We start from the raw sequence: 20,723 nt of genomic DNA, 5'->3' as shown, positions 1-20,723 counted from the left end.
CTGGAGTTCAAGACCAGCCTGGGCAATATAGTGAGACCCTGTCTCTATTTTTTAAAAAAGAAGAGGCTGGGTGCGGTGACTCACGCCTGTAACCCCAGCACTTTGGGAGTCCAAGGCAGGCAGATCACGAGATCGAGACCATCCTGGCTAACATGGTGAAACCCCGTCCCTACTAAAAATACAAAAAATTAGCCAGGCGTGGTGGCGGGCGCCTGTAGTCCCAGCTACTCGGGAGGCTGAGGTAGGAGAATGGCGTGAACCCAGGAGGCGGAGCTTGCAGTGAGCCGAGACTGCACCACTGCACTACAAACTGGGTGACAGAGCGAGACTCTGTCTCAAAAACAAAAATAAAAATAAAAAATAAAAAAATAAGAAAAAAACTCTAGAATAAATAAATAAGAAAGAAGAAAAAAAGAACCTTAGAATAATAGTCTTGTCTTCCTAGAGGATGAAACCCTTAACGTTGAGGCCTCGAAGTGCCTGGCATATAGGGAATGCTGGCTAAGTGCTTGCTATTATTATTGCTATTTGCTGTTATTACATGAGCTGATAGAAATGGTTGCCTAAACTGGAGAGCCTAAGAAAAATGCTAATAAAATGGGTTGGATTTGAGGAAGAATCTTTTTTTTTTTTCTTTTTTGAGACGGAGTCTCGCTCTGTCGCCCAGGCTGGAGTGCGATGGCGTGATTTCGGCTCACTGCAACCTCCGCCTCCCAGGTTCAAGCAATTCTCCCGTCTCAGCCTCCCGAGTAGCTGGGACTACAGGCGCTGCCACTACGCCTGGCTAATTTTTTGTATTTTTAGTAGAGATGGGGTTTCACCATGCTGGCCAGGCTGGTCTCGAACTCCTGACCTCAGGTGATCCACCCGCCGCAGCCTCCCAAAGTGTTGGGATTACAGGTGTGAGCCACCATGCCCAGCCTGAGGAAGAATCTTGAAGGTCAGGGAAGATACTTGAGATAAAGCAGAAGAAACTCAAGAAAGGCGGAAGACTGAATATGACAAAGCTTATCCCCTCAAATCAGCAAACAGTGAAATGAGAACCAAATGTCAAGACTGACATGAATAAGAAAGTTTTCTTTTAAAAATAGCAGCTCCTAATTGGATCCAGGAAAGATCATTCACCACATGCAAACTCATTTGGCTCTTGTTTACCCACCCACCCTGCCCCCTTTTTTTTTTTTACACAATAAAGAAGAGACTCAAAGAAGATTTCTTCTGAATGTGTATCACCATTTATTGTAGTTTGCGTTAGGAATTGAACAGAGGACATTGTCTGTGGAGGGGAAAAAAGGAAAAGAAAAAAGAAAGTATGTTTTTTATAGACTTAATTTCTTCAGAACACTTTATGGTTTCAAATCCTTTTTTTTTTTTTTACCCCAAAGGAAATTCAAGAATTCAAGTATGTTAAGTAGGGAGCAGTAATACAAAAAGTCTTATACTTGTGTGTGCGTGTGGCTGTGTTTGTGTGTGTTGAAACCGGCAGACATACTCCCACATTCTTGTACCCTCTTTTGCTTTGGTAAGGCCAAACACATCATACAAATGACCCTGCCTCAAACTCATACACCCAAGGATTGAAGAACTGATTTACCCCCAGAGGATAACTGTGAAGGTTTCGAACTGTCACGTAGCATTAAAAAAAAACCCAACCCTCATCTCCCCAAAATACGGTAAGTCACATAAGTCCTGATACACTTACATCCCTAGATTTTGCTGCAGCTGCTCCTCAGATGCCTGATAGAGGCTTATCACAAGGACCAGAGCAGCAAGATTTTCTTTATTTTGTTTAGAATAAAAAAATCTTAAAGGGACATTTCAAAAGAAAAAAAAAACTGAAATTCAAATTCTGAAAATATCTTGCCTTTTTTATTAATCATGTCATCTAACACCAATTAAAAAAACAAATATGTGAATATGATATAAAAATACGATCCCAGGATTAACACTTGGTAGCAGGCACAGTTATCTCACAGAATATATGTTTGGAGGGCCAGGGAAAGGAGTTTATTTTTGTTTTTGCTTCTCTTAAAAAAATCCACAGCAGTGCAAGTAGGGTCAGGAAGGGGGAGAGGGGAGAAAAGATTCTTTAGCAGCAAAATGTCCAAGGTTCTCTAATCACAATCAAATCAACGGATATTGGATTAAAAAAAAATTCATGAAGGGATGCTGCCCAGACCCATTAGCCGTCACTAAAAGACTTCCGTTGCCCCAAACTGTGACATACGAAGGACGTGCTTTATTACACAAGCAACCATAAAACCTGTCCCTTAAGCTTTTGACCGTGTTTGTCACTTAAATATATGTACAGGAACCGGGCTCCTCCTCTCATCCATGTCCTTTCAGTTCTCAGCGTTTGCTCGCTCTGGGTGGGCCTGGGGTGGTTTGCCACATTTGGCCTCCAACACATGAACGGCAGCTTCGCTGCGGCTGCTGCTTCTGCTTGCCTCGTTGGCCTTGGCTGTGTCTAGCAGAGGGTGGGCGGCGGAACGGTTTAGTGATCGCTGTTCTGTTTCTCTCTCATCCACGCCTGAATCTGCTCTTTCAGTTCTGGCACTGAGAAAAGAAAAAAAGAGGATTAATGCCCTAGATGGGGGGGCTCTTCCTGAGAGAGGATGCTTCTCGCTCTGTATAAATGGGAAGAAAAGGCCATTCTTTCCCTCATTGAGCCGAAGACTCCAGAAGGACTGGGACATGCGAGGGAGGGACTGGACGTCTGCAGGGAAAAAGGGCCAAGAGTGTTTTGGGTCTTTGCTACAGAGTGTCATAAACTAGGTAGTTTCTGCATTTGATAAATTTCCCTTCTGTTTCATCTCCGATATGTGACTTGGGCTTTGTCTCTTGGTACTGACGCCAGCGCTGCACCTCAAACTGCGCCCTCCTCTACCTGGTTCCAGCATGCTCTCTGTCAGCGTCTGCCGGTTGAAGGGGTCCGTGGGGGAGTTGAGCAGGTGCCGCAGGATGATGGAGCGGTCCATGATGGTGCCGGAGGGCAGCCGCACGGGGTCTGTCATGAGGGTGTCCATCAGAGGGTCTGCAGGGACAAAGCAAAGCAAACTCTTATCTACTAAGAGAGCCCATGACTGAAAAAGAAAACAAAACCCATTCTACCAGGGAAAAATCTATCCAAAGGAACAGCAATCAAAGGGCCCCTGTGAGGCCCCCACGTTTAGAAGGAAATCAGCCTTCAATAAAGGCATACACATTGCCTTTTGTAGAGGCGAAGGCGCTCCTTTGTCAGCTACTGCTGGGGGGAGGGAACAGAGAAGAAAGAGCCTGGGACAGACCCAGCAGCAGGCCCCACAGGCTCCGTGGCGAGGATGGCGGGCTGGAATCCTTTGTCTTAGGACTTCTGGGAATTCTTTGAAAATGTGAATCCCCACTTGCAGAGGCAGCCCCGCCCTTAGAATCTTCAGGGTTGTTATCTGGCTTTAAGTCAGGCTAAGGATGTTTCTTCCTCTCAATTTACAATATGAGCTAAAAATAGGCAAATGTAATTTAAGACAGATTGTCTCAAAAAGCAGCTCTAGCAAACCATTAAAAAATTAATAGCACAGGACGTCCTCTTGTAATGTTATCGATTTCCAGTTAACTCAAAAGAAATCAGCATGAAAACGACAAGTCCACTTGCCTCTGAACTCATCAGGAGCGTCGCTGTAGTCGATTTCTGCGCGTGCGTTCTTGGCCACTATCTCCTCCACTTTCTCGGCAAGCAGCTTAAATTTTTCTATCGCTATTGTGGATTTGATCCCTGCCTTCCGCATCTTTGAAATAACTTCTTCAAACAATTCCTTACTGTAGGATCTCTGCAAAGGAGGGATGGCAATGTGAGACGTAAATGTATGTCAGGTGGAAAAAAGCAAGCTGCAGAAAATATCCAAAGTATAACCCATTTGTGGATTTTCCCCCCCTAAAAAAGCCCTAAAATTATATATACACTTATATATTTTATATATCCCAGTCTTTATGCATTTATAGCCACATAAAAGTACGCACTTCTTATGCTTACAAATGGATAGAGACTGGAATAATATGTGCCAAACTGTACAAGGTCACTCCCTCTGGAGAGTGCTGCAGGACTGAGGCAGATGAGTTTTTTTTTTTTTTTTTTAATTTTTACAGCTAGCACGCATTTCTTTTAAAGTTTAAACATTAAAAAGAGAAGGAAATCTAGTCTATTTCAGTCCTTGGGGGGCACTGTGCCCTGGCAGCCTATAAGAAAGAAGAGGTGAAAATTTCAGCTCTCTTCCACAAAGGTAAGCATGGTAAAAACAATCCACTATTGTTCATACTCTAGAGGAGCTTTCTCCTGTTCACTTTCAAGCCTCCTTCAAGCTCATTTAGTTCAGCACTAGCACATGTCAGGGGCTCCATGGACGTTAGACCACCCTGGTGAACTGATGAATAGGCCTGGGAACAGACACGATTTATGTCCCCAGGAAGGGAAGATGTGGAGTGGAGGACAGGCGCCCACCATGGACCCAGACAAATCTGAACTTGAATTCTGGCTCTACCACCTACCAGCTGTGTGGTCGTAGGCAAATCTGAACCCTCCTGAGCCCAGGTTCTTTGAGTGTAAAATGGGCAGAGTAACATCTACCTCACAGGTGTCTCATTCATAAAAACCACTGCCATGCCAAACAGCAAAGTATGTTGTAGTTTGTATTTATAGTAAAACATATATGGCAAAAACACTGGCCACTTGCTTAGTGATGATATATATTTGTATTTGTATCACCATCGCAAAACGAGTGGCCAGTGTTTTTGCCATATATGTTTTACTATAAATATATATATAGTTTGAGACAGAGTCTCATTCTGTCGCTCAAGCTGGAGTGCAGTGGTGCAATCATGGCTCACTGCAGCCTCAAACTCCTGGGCTCAAGCAATCCTCTCACCTTAGCCACCCAAGTAGCTGCGACTACAGGTGCATGCCACTACGCCCAGTTAATTTTAATTTTTGAGACGGAGTCTCGCTTTGTCACCCAGGCTGGAGTGCAGTGGCACTATCTCAGCTCGCTGAAGCCTCCACCTCCTGGGTTCAAGTGATTTTCCTGCCTCAGCCTCCCAAGTAGCTGGTATTACAGGTGTGCGCCACCACAGCTGGCTAATTTTTTTGTATTTTTAGTAGAGACAGGGTTTTGCCCTGTTGGCCAGGCTGGTCTCGAACTCCTGGCCTCAGGTGATCTGCCCACCTTGGCCTCCCAAAGTGGTGGGATTATAGGCGTGAGCCACTGTGCCCAGCCTAAACCTCTTTTCTTTATAAAGTACCCAGTCTTGGGTATTTCTGTATAGTGATGCAATGGACTAACACAAGAATATCTGCAAATCATATATCCAATGATACATGTACCATCTGATATCACCTAGCATCCAGAATACATAAAGAACTCTTCTTGTTAGGCACGGTGGCTCACTCCTGTAATCCCAGCACTTTGGGAGGCCGAGGCGGGCAGATCATGAATGAGGTCAGGAGATAGAGACCATCCTGGCTAACATGGTGAAACCCTGTTTCTACTAAAAATACAAAAAAATTAGCCAGGCGTGATGGTGCACGCCTGTAATCCCAGCTACTCAGGAGGCTGAGGCAAGAGAATTGCTTGAATCTGGGAGGTGGAGGTTGCAGTGACCTGAGATCGCACCACTGTACTCCAGCCTGGGCAACAGAGGGAGACTCCGTCTCAAAAAAAAAAAAAGAACTCTTCCAACTCAACAACAAAAACACAAACAACCCAATTAAAAAACAGACAAAGAACATGAATAAACATTGCTCCCAAGAAAATATAAAAATGGCCAGCAAGCACATGAAAAGGTGTCCAATGGTATTTGACATTAGGGAAATACAAATCAAAACCACAATGAAATACCACGTCACTCCCACTAGGATGAGTATTTAAGAAACAAAAACAAATTAACATGTTTAATTTAAACTCCATGATGGAAAGAATATAAACAAAAGAAAAAAAATGAAAAAGAATGGAAACTTAAACCTTATACATTGCCGGTGGGAATGTCAAATGGGCAGCAGCTGTAGAAAACATTCTGGCATCCCTCAAAAAGTTAAACATGGAATTACCACATGACCAACAATCCCACTCCCAAGTGTATACCCAAAATAACTGAAAACAGGTGTTTAAATACTTTTACACAAATGTTCATAGCAGCACTATTTACAAGAGCCAAAGGTTGGAGACAACTCAAATGTCTATCAATGGATGAGGATAAACAAATGGTAGTATATCCATACAATGAAATATTATTCAGCCATGAAAAGGAATGAAATACCGATACATTCTACAACACAAATGAACCTTGAAACATGATGCTAAGTGAAAGAAGCCAGACATAAAAGGTTACACACTGTGTAAGTCTGTTTATATGAAATATCCCGGATAGGTGAATAGATAAATCCAAAAACAGGAAAAGAGAGACAGAAAGCAGATTTGTGGTTGCCAGGGGCTGGGGCAAGGGGGTCTAGACAGTGACCGCTTTAAGGGTTTTCCTTTTGGGGTGATACATGTTGTGGAACTAGATAGAGGTGGTGGCTGTGCAACGCTGTGACTGTACTACATGCCACCAAATGGTACACTTTTAAATGGTTACTTTTATGTTATATATTAATTTTACCTCAATAAAGAAAAAAATAATAACAAGAAAATGAAGCATTAAATTTGTGAGATGACTCATTCTGGTAGGTTAGAGGAGGGAGCAATTACTTAGGAAAGACTGACTGCATGGGGGAAGCATGACTTTGATGGGATTTTTTATTTTATTTTATTATTTATTTATTTATTTTTTTGAGATGGAGTCTCGCTCTGTCACCCAGGCTGGAGTGCAGTGGCGTGATCTCGGCTCACTCCAAGCTCCACCTCCCAGGTTCACGCCATTCTCCTGCCTCAGCCTCCCGAGTAGCTGGGACTACAGGCACCCGCCCACCCACGCCTGGCTAATTTATTTCTGGCACGGAGCTCTGCCCTCAGATTCCTGAGCATCAAGCTCAGTGGCTCTTCATCCAGGCACCTTTTTGTCGGCCTTCTGGACATGGGTCTTCAGCCTACTCTTGGTATAGAGGGAAAGAAGCCTCTCAGTTTCTTTACCTGCAAAGCTGTCATTTTCTTTTTCCTTTGTCTTTCCCGGAAAACAAGATACTGCTGCTTCCAAAGAAGAAAATGCAATTCTACAACCTCTTCCCCAGTGCTTGCCAACCGTCCATCCTTCTGCACTTACCGCCCCCTGCCCCACCAAAGCCCTCTTCTAAAACAATCAAGTAAGCAGGCCCCTAATCAGCTTATGGCCAATATAAACAGAAAATACCCAACAATCAGCATACACACCACGCTGTGAAAGGAAGCAAAAACTCTTCTTTTTTTTTTTTTTGAGACGGAGTTTCACTCTTGTTGCCCAAGCCCAAGCCCAGGCTGGAGGGCAATGGCGCGATCTCGGCTCACCGCAACCTCTAATTTTTTGTATTTTTAGCAGAAACAGGGTTTCACCATGTTAGCCAGGCTGGTCTCAAACTCCTGACCTCATGATCTGCCCGCTTCGGCTCCCCAAAGTGCTGGGATTACAGGTGTGAGCCACCGCACCCAGCCCAATACTTTTTTTTTTTCTTTTTTTGATATGGAGTCTTGCTCTGTCACCCAGGCTAGAGTGCAGCGGTGCAATCTCAGTTCACTGCAACCTCTGCCTCCCAGGTTCAAGCTATTCTCCTGCCTCAGTCTCCGAGTAGCTGGAATTATAGCCGCCTTCCACCGTGCCTGGCTAATTTTTGTATTTTTTGTAGAGATGGGGTTTCATCATCTTGGCCAGGCTGGTCTCGAACTCCTGACCTCATGGCTCCACCCACCTTGGCCTCCCAAAGTGCTGGGATTACAGGTGTGAGCCACTGCGCCCAGCCCCAACACTTCTTAAAATATGCTTTTCTCTCCATGTGTCACTGGCACATGTGTGTTTGTTTCACTGCTCTGGAAGAACAGGACTATTTAGACATTCAAGGAGCCCCGTGTGCCACTGTGCCAGAAACTGCTGTCTACGACTCAAGCCAGGTGCCACCAGAGGCCACCACCATAATGTAAGGCATGACCAGGCAATGCAATGTGTGGTTGGTCACCAAAGAAAGGCCGCTCAAAACACTCCTTTGTCACCAACTTGCTTTGCATCACCTCACTGGGCGTGCTGTGCCCACCCACACTGAAACCTTCTGTGTGTTACGTTAAGCGCCTGTGATGTGGCAGCCGCAGCACAACCACCCTGGAGAGGGCGCACACTAAACAGCTCTTCCAAGTCTCTCTACAGTAACGACGGAAGAGCCCCGGGGCTTTCCACACTGACCTCTGGCTTGGCTGGAGACGCCAGCTACAGTCAGGTGTGGACCCCACCTCAATGGGTAAGTGCTTCCCTTTTCTTTCCCTCACTGCAGGCTATGACTTGCCTTCTGTTTCTAAATCAGTGCAGTATTATATAGTCGGGGGCTAGTAAAGCAGTATATATACATATAATTTTTTTTTTTTTTTTTTTTGAGACAGAGTCTTGCTCTGTCACCCTGGCTGGAGTGCAGTGGCTCGATCTCCGCTCACTGCAAGCTCTGCCTCCTGGGTTCACGCCATTCTCCTGCCTCAGCCTCCTGAGTAGCTGGGACTACAGGCGCCCGCCACCACGCCTGGCTAATTTTTTGTATTTTTAGTAGAGACGGGGTTTCACCGTGGTCTCGATCTCCTGACCTTGTGATCCGCCCGCCTTGGCCTCCCAAAGTGCTGGGATTACAAGCGTGAGCCACCGCGCCCGGCCTGTTTTTTTTTGAGACAGAGTCTTGCTCTGTCACCCAGGCTGGAGTGCAGTGGCTCGATCTCCACTCACTGCAAGCTCTGCCCCCTGGGTTCACGCCATTCTCCTGCCTCAGCCTCCCGAGTAGCTGGGACTACAGGCGCCCGCCACCACGCCCGGCTAATTTTTTGGTATTTTTTTAGTAAAGACAGGGTTTCACCGTGTTAGCCAGGATGGTTGTGATCTCCTGATCTCGTGATCCACCCGCCTCGGCCTCCCAAAGTGCTGGGATTACAGGCGTAAGCCACTGCGCCCGGCCAGCAGTATATATTTTAACATCTCCTACAAGTAACTAAAATTTCCTAACCCTCTTACGGACCACTACTTTGTATGATAAAACTGCTTTAGACATACAGTCATGTGTCGCTCTGAGAAATGTCTTGTCAGGCAATTTCGTTGTTGTGTAAACATCATAGAATTTACTTACACAAACCTAGATGGCGTGGCCTACACCACGTCGAGGCTCTATGGTATAGCCTATTGCTCCTAGGCTACAAACCTGTACAGTGTGGGACTGTACTGAATCCTGTCGGCGGCTGTAACACAATGGTGAGTATTCTAAACGTAGAAAAGGTACAGTGAAAATACGGTATTATAATACGATGGGGCCACATGCTCTTTGTGGTCCATCATTGACAGAAACAGCACATGACTATGTATTTTTTTCACTGCAAATCCTTTGTTAAGACCACTTCCCCTGCTACATCAGAAAGCACCTACATATGTGAGTTATAGCTCAATAAAGCTGTCATTTAAAAAAAGGACCTACAATGCTTCTATTGTAATATTGCTCCTTTGGATGAGATATGGGTAAGAACCTTCTAGAATGCCTACTGATGATTAACCTGAGCCATGAATAGTATTTGGATAAATAGTGTGAACAAAGACAGAGACACAGAAACAAGCATGGTTCTTTGTGGGCATTTTAAGTAGACAGCAGAGAGACTGAGGATATGGGTTCAAGGCCAGGCTGCCCGGACATCGATTGTGCCTCTGTCCCACACTAACTCTGTGACCTCGAGCAAGCTATTTAACCTCTCTGTGCCTCTTTCCTCACTTTAAAACAAAGACTTTATAGAACCTACATCAAAGGATTTTGTGAGGACTAAATGGGTGGAGATATGAAAAGAGGGTGAAATGCGGTGTACAATTAATAAACATTAGCCGTGAGGATGTTGAAAATGAGGCAGAACAGACCACGGAGGGGGCCAGCCCTTTATGGGATGACTAGAAGATCACACAGGGACAGCTTTGCCTAAATTGGTGGCTGTGGAAATGAAGCACACATAGACAGATCTGCTCACAGGAGACCCATGGAATAAAGGAGAGGGAAGAATGTAAAGAAAACCACACAAGGTTTTCAATCTGGACAACCCCAAAAATAACAGCACTCTAGCAGGAGACTAGGGAAGAAGATTCTGATCCCTTGAGAAACTGGGCTCTTTTCAGAAATGTAATGGATTTGTCAAGAAGGCCCTTAAAAAGATGGGGTAAGAACTCAACTGGAGAGGGATCAGAGTGCCAAATCTGCTCTTTACTTTTGTTTTTTACTTACTTACTTACTTACTTATTTATTTATTTTGAGACAGAGTCTCGCCCCGTTGCCCAGGCTGGAATGCAGTGGCGCAATCTCGGCTCACTGAAACCTCTGCCTCCTGGGTTCAAGCAATTCTCCTGCCTCAGCCTCCCGAGTAGCTGGGATTACAGGCGTGCACCACCACACCAAGGTAATTTTTTGTATCTTTAGTAGAGACGGGGTTTCACCATGTTGGCCAGGCTGGTCTCAAACTCCTGACCTCTTGATCTGCCCGCCTCGACCTCCCAAAGTGTTGCGATTACAGGTGTAAGCCACCGCGTTTTTGAGACAGGATCTCACTCTCTCACCCATTGTGGAGTGTGGTGGTGCAATCATGGCTCACTGCAGTCTGGCCTCAAGCTATCCCCCCTGCCTTGGCCTCCCAGAGTGTTGGGATTACAGGCCTGAGCCACCGCACCCAGCCCAAATCTGCTCTTCGCACTCAAAGGAAAACAACTCACTCATCTTCATTTACACCAGACAAGTTCCCTGGCCACTGTGGTTATTATCTCCAAATCTGCCAGTAAACTCACAGAGAGACCAACTCAACTCACTGACCTGGTCGTCGGCAATGGCTTTCGCGAACCGAGCACAGTCCAGCTGTAAGTAAATATCCGTCAGTTGGTCCAACAGCTTCTTTGGTTCAAAGCCGTATTTCTCAGGGTTTTCAACTTTCAGGTCACGGCACTTGGGGCCACAGAGTTGCTGAAGATTAAAGTTCAGCATTGCAGCCAATCGGGGTCCAAGTTCCTAGGAAATCACAGGATAATAGGACAATTCATGCTGTTGAGACAAGTGAAAAGGACCAAAAACTCCCATTTCAGTGGAGGAACAGGAATTGGCTGGATTAATCTTCAAAGAATCCTTACAGGTGCTGTGTATCATAAGCTGAAGAAAGACAACATTATATTCCAACTTTACTCCCCATTTCTGATCTGGTAATTCTAATACTTACTGGAATGTTGCAGGCTGATGAAATATTTATTTATAAATACCAAGAGAAGCCAAACTTTTCTTTACATTTATGCTTTTAATTAAAAAAAGTATCACTCCAAATTCATTGAGAAACAAGTAAAAGAGAGAAAATTATACAAATCTTACCATTATCTGAGCCAAAAAAGTTTTGAGTCAGCTCTTCCAGTCAATATTTCATAAACTTTTTTCCCCATAAATGTCAAAAGCCCCTGGCAGTTCAGTCTGTGTCATTCTTATGTACTTATCAGATACAAATAACAAAGTAATGAAAGGAAAGAAGATAAAAGTTATGCCTTGAATAGTTTTAAATCTAGTCAATGAGACAGAGTAAACTTAAATGAAACACCTAGAAAATCGTAATAATCTATGCAGTAATCTCACAAGGTGACTCAGTACCCACTACGGTTGGGCATACATGGTTTTAAGCAAACCTGAAACAGGAAGATGTGGCTTAGACAGCATTAAACACTGGCCATAAAAGGGACTCATGAAAGCGTTCCTTTAAGTCACAAGGTTTTCATGAAATGTAACAACTGGATTTATACAAATTCAACATATACTTAGCTTTTCAAGAATTTGCTTTTGTACAGAGCACTCCCGTATTTCATTGTTGAGAAGTTGTGAAATAAAGGAGTCATAACAGGACAGAGTTGGTCATTTTGTTTGAAATAGGAGAGATCTGAGCTGGTCAGTAAAGAAGGTGAAAATGCAAACCTTAAAGGTTTGCAAAGTGAAATGCCTTTATACTTTGTCTGCGAAGGCCAGATAGTAAATAGTGTAGCAAAGGAAACGAAAACATCACAGCAGGCACAGGCACATGCTGGGGCCAAAAGAACAGGACTACAGTGTACAGATGGCTCAGATCTATGAGCAGGCCTTAAAATAAATTTATTTATTTATTTTTGAGAAGAGTCTTGCTCTGTTACCCAGGTTGGAGTGGTGTGATCTTGGCTCACTGCAACCTCTGCCTCTTGGGTTCAAGTGATTCTTCCGCCTCAGCCTCCCAAGTAGCTGGGATTATAAGCATGCACCACCACGCCCGGCTAATTTTTCTATATTTAGTAGAGATGGGGTTTTGCCATGTTGGCCAGGCTGGTCTCAAACTCCTGACCTCAGGTGATCCACCCACCTCGGCCTCCCAAAGTGCTGGGATTACAGGCATGAGCCACCATGCCTGGCCTTATGCCAGGTACTTCTATGTGTGTTTTCGCTTAATCTTCCCAACAAGTGTACAAAATAGGTGGGTGCTGACCTTGTTACAGAGGAATTAATCAACTATTTACTATCTGGCCTTCACAGAATTCTGCAAACCTTGAAGGGAGGCCAGTGTCTGGCCAGTGAGCTATTTTGTTTCATGCTCCATGGCCTTGCACTTTGCAAACTTTTAAGGGAGGCCAGTGTCTGGGCAGTGAGCTGTTTTCTTTCGTGTTCCATGGCTCTTGCACTGAAATCTGTTTATGAAGAGACATGAGGTGGAAAGTTAAAAGAGTGGAAAAGAGTTGTCCCCAGGCCAGGGAGTGGCAATAGTGCCTCTGCTGGAGATGACAGGAGTCACATAACGGAGGTAAGAGCAAATACAGAAAATCAGGGGAAATATGCAGTAACGTCATATTCCATTGTAAAGTAAACATGTTTCCACATAGGCAAATGGCTACCGAATCTTAGGTCCCCGTCTTGCCTTCCTCACTATCCTTGTCCTGGCCACACCATAAAACTTCTCAACTTTGTGGTGGGGGTGGCTGAAGCAGGGCAGAGATCTTCAGTGATGCTGCTCAGTTTCAATTTTAGAAACAGGAACCAGGTCTTATTAGTTGAGAACAAACATTCTGACTATTTGCAATCCACCATAAACCCTAGTGATAGCTGGTTCCCATTAACCTTTGGCTTCCTGAGTGTAACAAAGGTACAGCTAAGAGAGCCAAAGATTTTACACGGTCTCAATTATTCTACTTAATATCCTTCCATTGTCAACAGCTGTTACCTTATGCTTTTTCTTCTTCTTTTTTTTTTTTTTTTGAGATGGAGCTCACTCTGTTGCCCTGGCTGGAGTGCAGTGGCGCAATCTCAGCTCACTGCCAGCTCCGCCTCCCAGGTTCACGCCATTCTCCTGCCTCAGCCTCCTGAGTAGCTGGGACTACAGGCGCCCGCCACCACGCCTGGCTAATTTTTTGTACTTTTAGTAGTGATGGGGTTTCATTGTGTTAGCCAGGATAGTCTCGATCTCCTGACCTCATGATCTGCCCACCTTGGCCTCCCAAAGTGCTGGGATTACAGGCGTGAGCCACCACGCCTGGCACCTTATGCTTTTTCTGTAAGTAAAATATAGGAATCAATAATGGTAAAAATATGTCATGACATCAACATGAATAATCCAATGTACTGTCTAAGCACAAAGTGCAGTAAGGCATTTGGATGTGGCTGTAGACTATGTGGTGACATCAGACATCTGCTCTTCAGTCCATCAATAGAGTCTGGTATCAATTAGCATAACTGGGAACAAAATCAGTAACAGAATTTCACTTATCAATGACCGTGATACTAAAATTTCCAAGACTTCAACAACTGCTGAAGTTGTAAGTGAGAGAGTCTGAATGTGGAGTCCAAACCACCAAACAGAGCACCTGGTTTCTACTTACCGGTCTGAGGAAGGGCTTCTGGACCTGCTTCGTGAGGATATGGAACATGTCCACGGTTTCAGTGGCCAGGGCGAGGTAAGAGCGGGACACACGCTCGTCCTGAGCAAGCTGAGATTGACGAGCCTGCTGCTGATCCTAGGACACATCAAACAGACGCCGAGTAAGGCTCAGTCCTGGTCATCAGCTCAGCGCATAACTGGAAAGTGCGCGATAAACCCAACATGCTTAGGGAATGATGGAACCGCCCGCCACATGTCCCAGATAATTGAAGTTTCATCCTTTCAGCATCAGAGCTCTTTGAGACTTCCAGCCAGGTGACATTGGTGCCTTATTTAACTCCCATGAGCCTTTGCTTCCTCAATGATAAAAGAAGTCACCATCTGCCGGGCATGGTGGCTCATGGGTGTAATCCCAGCACTTTGCGAAGCCAAGGTGGGCGGATCACGAGGTCAAGAGATCAAGACCATCCTGGCCAACATGGTGAAACCCCGTCTCTACTAAAAATACAAAAATTAGCTGGGGATGGTGGCGCACAGCTGTAGTCCCAGCTACTCGGGAGGCTGAGGCAGGAGAATTGCTTGAACCCGGGAGGCGGAGGCTGCAGTGAGCTGAGATCGCTCCACTGCACTCCAGCCTAGTGACAGAGCGAGACTCCGCTTCAAAAAAAAAAAAAAAAAAGTCACCATCAACTTCTATTCAGGATGAAATATGATAATAGAACATAGTATCTGACACACATCATGGCACTAAGAGAGGGTAGTTTATTTCCCTTAATAAAAACTTTTACTTAGTCATCATTATGATTATAATTATTTTTTGAGATGGAGTTTCGCTCTTGTTGCCTAGGCCAGAATGCAATGGTGCAATCTCCGCTCACCGCAACCTCCACCTCCCAGGTCCAAGCGATTCTTCTGCCTCAGCCTCCCGAGTAGCTGGGACTACAGGCACGTGTCACCATGCCCGGCTAATTTTGTATTTTTAGTAGAGACGGGGTTTCTCCATGTTGGTCAGGCTGGTCTTGAACTCCTGATGTCAGGTGATCCGCCTGCCTTGGCCTCCCGAAGTGTTGGGATTACAGGCATGAGCCACCGTGCCCGGCCTTCTATTATTATTGGTTTTTTTTGTTTTTTTTTTTTTTTGAGATGGAGTCTTGCTCTGTCACCCAGGCTAGACTGCAGTGGCACAATCTCAGCTCACTGTAACCTCCGTCTCCCGGGGTCAAGTGATTCTCATCTCATGTCTCAGCCTCCCAAGTAGCTGGGATTACAGGAGTGGACCACCACGCCCGGCTAATTTTGTGTGTGTGTGTGTGTGTGTGTTTGTGTGTGTGTTATTTATTTTTTTTTTGAGACAGGGTCTCACTCTGTTGCCCAGGCTGGAGTGCAGTGGCACAATCTTGGCTCACTGCAATCTCCGCCTCCCGGGTTCGAGCCATTCTCCTGCCTCAGCCTCCTGAGTAGCTGGGATTACACATGCGTGCCACCATGCTTGACTAATTTTTGTATTTTTGGTAAAGATGGGGGTTTCGCCATGTTGGCTAGGCTGGTCTTGAACTCCTGACCTCAGGTGATCCATCCACCTTGGCCTCCCAAAGAGCTGAGATTACAGGCGTGAGCCACTGTGCCCGGCCTAATTTTTGTATTTTTAGTAGAGATGGGGTTTCACTATGTTGGTCAGGCTGGTCTCAAACTCCTGACCTCAGCTGATCTGCTCACCTAGGCCTCCCAAAGTGCTGGGATTACAGGTGTAAGCCACCATCAGTGCTCAGCCAGTCTTCATTACTTTAAAACTATGAGATGCAGTGTGCCACTGTATTGAGGCCCATGGGGTCTGCCTCTCTGCCTCTACAAGTGCCTGTGGACTACCAAGCTTTTAAAATTTTGTCTTTCCACACTGTGAGGGTGTCACACTACAGAACTGTCAGCATGCTGGCCTCTGGCGCACTCTCCTCCTTCAACTCTGCCATGGGCTGGGGAGGAGATAATAAGAGCTGTTTGACTCATGGATACAATCAGGTACTGCACTGCAGGCTCTGAAATGGATCAAACACAGACCCATCAGGAAAAGCCTCAATTCTTACATCTGTTCAGAGGCCTTTTCTTGTTGGGAAAGGAATACAGCTGGAAGAGTTGAAGCTGGCCGGTGAGTGCCCTCTGGGAAAGTGCTCCAGTCTGTGCTTGATGGAGATTCTGCAGGGATACTGGGGGGCCTGCCGTTCCCTGGTCAAGAATGAGCCTACTGAAAGAAAGGCAGCGCCAGGAAAGACACAAGAGCAGCCAGGCATGAACCATCTAAACGTGTACCTGGGTGTCTCAACAGGCCCTTCTACAGCCTTTGGGCACTGGAGATAGAATAAAAAGGCTCCCAACTCTCACGCAGCTTAGATTCTGTTAAGGAGGATCTGCTTCATAGAAACAAATAAACAGACACACAGTAAGTCTGACAGCGATGAGGAAAAATGAAGCAGGGTCAGGGGTCAGAGAATTCTATTCTGGAAAGGGTGGTCAGGGAAGGTCTCCCTGAGGGAGAGCATATCTGAAGGAGTCAGGAAAATCTGAGGGAAGAGCATTCCAGGTAGGGGGAAGAGCAGGTGTAAAGGCCCTCACGTGTCAGTGGAAGGGCCAGGAGGTGAGTCTGGCTGGGGCAGAGTGAGTGGAGAAGAGACTGTCCAAAGCTGAGAGCAGAAACACATTGTGGGGCCAGGTCCTCCTGTGTGCTGTAGGCTGCTCTCATCATAGGATTTGGCTCTGAGTGAGAAGGGAGGCCCAAAACGGCTGAGCTGAGTGGCGATGTTGATCAGACTGAGATTTTTAACACCATCCCTGATATGGACATGCTCAAGAGTGGAGGTTGAAGACCAAGCAGTGGGCTACTGCAATTATCCAGATAAGAGATGCCAACGGTCTGGAGGTGCTGAGAAGAGGTTAGATAATGGATATATTTTAAGACAGAGCCTAGAGGCATTTGCTGAGAGACGCAGAGAAATCAAGAACAACTCCAAAGCATTGAGCCTGAGCAGCTGGTAGAATGAAGGCACCATTTACTGAGATTGGGCAGACTCAGGCAGGATATGTGGACAACATCAAGGGTTCCGTTTTGGACACGGTGAGTCTGAGACACTGATTAGACAAATACTTGGTCTACAAGTCTACAGTCAGATCTGAGCTGGGGAGATACATTCTGGAGTCTGTAGAATACAGGTATTTAACGCCTTTGATACCTGAGCTCACCAGGCAGTGATTTTCACCGGGGGACATCAGGTTATGTGTGGCAGTGTTTCTCATTGCCTGATGGCTGGGGGTAGGAAGGTACATCCCTGACATTAAATGGCAGGAAACAGAGATCCTAAATGTCCTGCAATATATGGGATGGTTTCTCATCATGAGTTATTATTATACCAAATTCCACTAGGCTCAAAATTCCAACTAGTGCCCTCGTTGAGAAACACTAACCTAGAGAGCACGAGTGGGAAAGAAATTGAAGCCTGAGGGCTGAGTGCTGGAGCTCACCAAGCTCAGACGTCAGGGAGATGAGCAGGAACAGCCAAGGCAGTGGGAGATAGAAAGCAACTTCAAAGCCAAATAAAAATTATTTCTGAAATAGCAATTGTGGGAACTATTTGGGCCTTTTTCATCCATTAACACAGGAAAAATCAGTATTATTTGTTCAGTTGGCTCATAAACAAATGCTATTATTGACTATGAATACGAGAACGTGCTATAGACCTGCATTCCAACATCTAAAATACATGCTGGCCGGCCATGGTGGCTCACAACTATAATCCCAGCATTTTGGGAGGCTGAGGTGGGAGGACTGCTTGAGGCCAGGAGGTTGTAGGCTGTAGTGAGCTAAGATCTGCCATTGCACTCCAGCCTGGGTGACAGAGCAAGACTCTCTTTCTTTCTTTCTTTTTTGAGACGGAGTCTCGCTCTGTTGCCCAGGCTGAATGTGAAATGTAGTGGCATGGTATCAGCTCACTGCAACCTCCGCCTCCTGGGTTCAAGTGATTCTCCCACCTCAGCCTTCCAAGTAGCTGGGATTACAGGCACCTGCCACCATGCCTGGCTAAATTTTGTATTTTTAGTAGACACTGGGTTTCGCCATGTTGGCCAGGTGGGTCTCAAACTCCTGACCTCAGATGATCTGCCGGCCTCGGCCTCCCAAAGTGCTGATATTACAGGCGTGAGCTACAGTGCCCGGCCAAGACTGTTTCTATTAAAAAATAATAATAAGAAGAAGGCTGGGCATGGTGGCTCATGTCTGTAACCCCTACACTTTGGGAGGCTGAGGTGGGTGGATTGCTTGAGGCCAGGAGTTCAAGACCAGCCGGGCCAACGTGGCAAAACCCCATCTCTACTAAAAATACAAAAATTAGCTGGACGTGGTAGTGCATGCCTGTAATCCCAGCAGGCAGAAATTGAGCCAAGATTGCGCCACTGCACTCCAGCCTGGGTGACAGAGTGAGACTCGGTCTCAAAAAATAAAATAAAATAAAATAAAAAATAATTTAATAATAAAAATAGTAAGTAAATAAAATACAAGACCAGCTTGGGAAAACTAGCAAGACTCTCTCTAATATTTATTTATTTATTTATTTGAGATGGAGTCTTGCTCTGTCACCCAGGCTGGAGTGCAGTGGAGCGATCTTGGCTCACTGCAACCTCTGCCTCCTGGGTTCAAGCAATTCTCCTGCCTCAGCCTCCCGAGTAGCTGGGACTACAGCGGCGTGCCACCACACCCAGCTAATTTTTGTATTTTTAGTAGAGATGGGGTTTCACCATGTTGGCCAGGACATTCTTGATCTCTTGACCTTGTGATCCACCCACCTTGGCCTTCCAAAGTGCTGGGATTACAGGCATGAGCCACCGCCCCCGGCCTAATATTTATTTTTAAAGGATGGAACGCTTTATGAATTTGCATGTCATCCTCGAGCAGGGGCCATGGTAATCTCTGTATTGTTCCAATGTTGGTATACATGCTGCTGAAGCAAGCGTGTGAGACCTTGTCTCTATAAAAAACATTTTTTTAATTAGCCAAGCGTGGTGGTACATGCTTGTAGATCCAGCTATTTGGGAGACTGAGGCAGGAGGATCACTTGAGCCCAGGAGGTTGAGGCTGTGGTGTGCTATGATCCTGCCACTGCACTCCAGCCAAGGCGACAGATCAACACTCTGTCTTTATTTATTAATAATAATAAAAAACAAATAAGTAAATAAAATATAAGCTGGGCATATCAAGCACTGTGAATGGTATAAAGTGGGTGTTACAGAAGTAAGGAGAAAGGTGAGAATTTTCAGCTATGCTGATTGGCGAAGACAAACCTGAGGGAGTATTTGGATAGGACCTTACTTAGAGAATGAGTAGAACTTTAATACATAAGAAGAAAAGCAGGTATAAATGGGAGCTAAACATTGGTATACATGGACAGAGATGGGAACAAAAGACGCTGGGGACTACAAGGGAGGGGAGTGAGGGAGGAGCAAGGGTTGAAAAACTACCTATTAGGTATTATGCTCACTCCCTGGGTGACAGGTTGCATCATAAAACCTCAGCATCATGATACACCCATGTAACAAACCTGCACATGTACCCCATCCCCTGAATCTAAAATAAAAGTAGAAATTAAAAAAGAAAAAAAAAAAAAAAAAAAGGCTGGGCGCTGTGACTCACGCCTGTAGTCCCAGCACTTTGGGAGGCTGAGGCGGATGGATCACCTGGGGTCAGGAGTTCAAGACGGGCCTGGCCAACATGGTGAAACCCCGTCTCTACTAAAAATATAAAAATTGGCTGGGCGCAATGGCTCACGCCTGTAATCCCAGCACTTCGGGAGGCCGAGGAGGGCGGATCACGAGGTCAGGAGATCGAGATCATCCTGGCTAACACGGTGAAACCCTGTCTCTACTAAAAATACAAAAAATTAGCCAGGTGTAGTGGCAGGTGCCTGTAGTCCCAGCTACTTGGGAGGCTGAGGCAGGAGAATCACTTGTACCCGGGAGGCAGAGATTACAGTGAGTCGAGATCGCGCCACTACACTCCAGCATGGGTAAAACAGCTAGACTCCATCTCAAAAACAAACAAACAAACAAAATACAAAAATTAGCCGGGTGTAGTGGCAGGCACCTGTAATCCCAGCTATTCGGAAGGCTGAGGCAGGAAAATCGCTTCAACCAGAGAAGCGGGGATTACAGTGAGCCAAGATCGCACCACTGCACTCCTGCCTGGGCAACAAGAGTGAAACTCTGTCTCAAAAAAAAAAAAAAAAAAGAAAAGAAAAGAAAAAGTGAAGAAAAAGCAGTCCCCACTTTGACATGAGAACCCCTTATGGAAATCAGTTCTGATTCTGAGCCTGACAATTCCAAGAACAGAATCAATAAGCCCAAGCCAATCTAAGAAATCACTAGCAACTGTCAAGGGCCTCATAAGCGACCAAGGAAGTATCTCAGTGGCTGCTATGCACGTCAGGAAAGAGCACTGGCACAGCACGTGTTTTCCATGGAACCTGGCAAGCCAGGCCTCTTTTCTATTAATAACTGAATATAAAACCCAAGATCAACTGAAAGGAAAAAAACACCCCGCCAGGATCCTGAGTGATTCACACAGTTGCCTAGAGAAGCCCATAGGAACAAATCAAATTCTTGTCCAGCAGACATAATTCTAGAGATTTCTTTCCTAATTATGTTCATGAATCTTAATATATTCAGACAATAAAAGCT

The 20,723-nt window shown here is 45.5% G+C and overlaps 1 protein-coding gene and 1 pseudogene across 6 annotated transcripts in view; both read right to left on the bottom strand.

The window, feature by feature from the left end:
- Positions 1 to 1,212: 1,212 nt before the first annotated feature.
- The window catches only part of UBE4B (ubiquitination factor E4B), a 153,032-nt gene continuing 133,521 nt past the window's right edge, over positions 1,213 to 20,723 (bottom strand). For 5 of the 6 annotated variants that reach the window (XM_030805163.1, XM_030805158.1, XM_030805160.1 and 2 more), the window contains 5 exons: positions 14,011 to 14,145; positions 10,958 to 11,149; positions 3,632 to 3,806; positions 2,888 to 3,034; positions 1,848 to 2,556 (listed from right to left, as the gene is read on the bottom strand). In XM_030805163.1, coding sequence (XP_030661023.1) covers positions 2,495 to 2,556; positions 2,888 to 3,034; positions 3,632 to 3,806; positions 10,958 to 11,149; positions 14,011 to 14,145 — 711 coding nt within the window. In that variant the 3' untranslated portion in view covers positions 1,848 to 2,494. Of the gene's footprint in view, positions 2,557 to 2,887; positions 3,035 to 3,631; positions 3,807 to 10,957; positions 11,150 to 14,010; positions 14,146 to 20,723 lie in introns of all 6 variants that reach the window. The other variant, XM_030805159.1, reaches the window with a different exon arrangement.
- On the bottom strand, positions 18,901 to 19,000 carry LOC115833095 (annotated as a pseudogene).

The sequence above is a fragment of the Nomascus leucogenys genome, chromosome 24, assembly GCF_006542625.1.
Source record: "Nomascus leucogenys isolate Asia chromosome 24, Asia_NLE_v1, whole genome shotgun sequence".
Taxonomy (NCBI): Eukaryota; Metazoa; Chordata; class Mammalia; order Primates; family Hylobatidae; genus Nomascus; species Nomascus leucogenys.
This window is presented reverse-complemented; position numbering and strand designations above follow the sequence as displayed.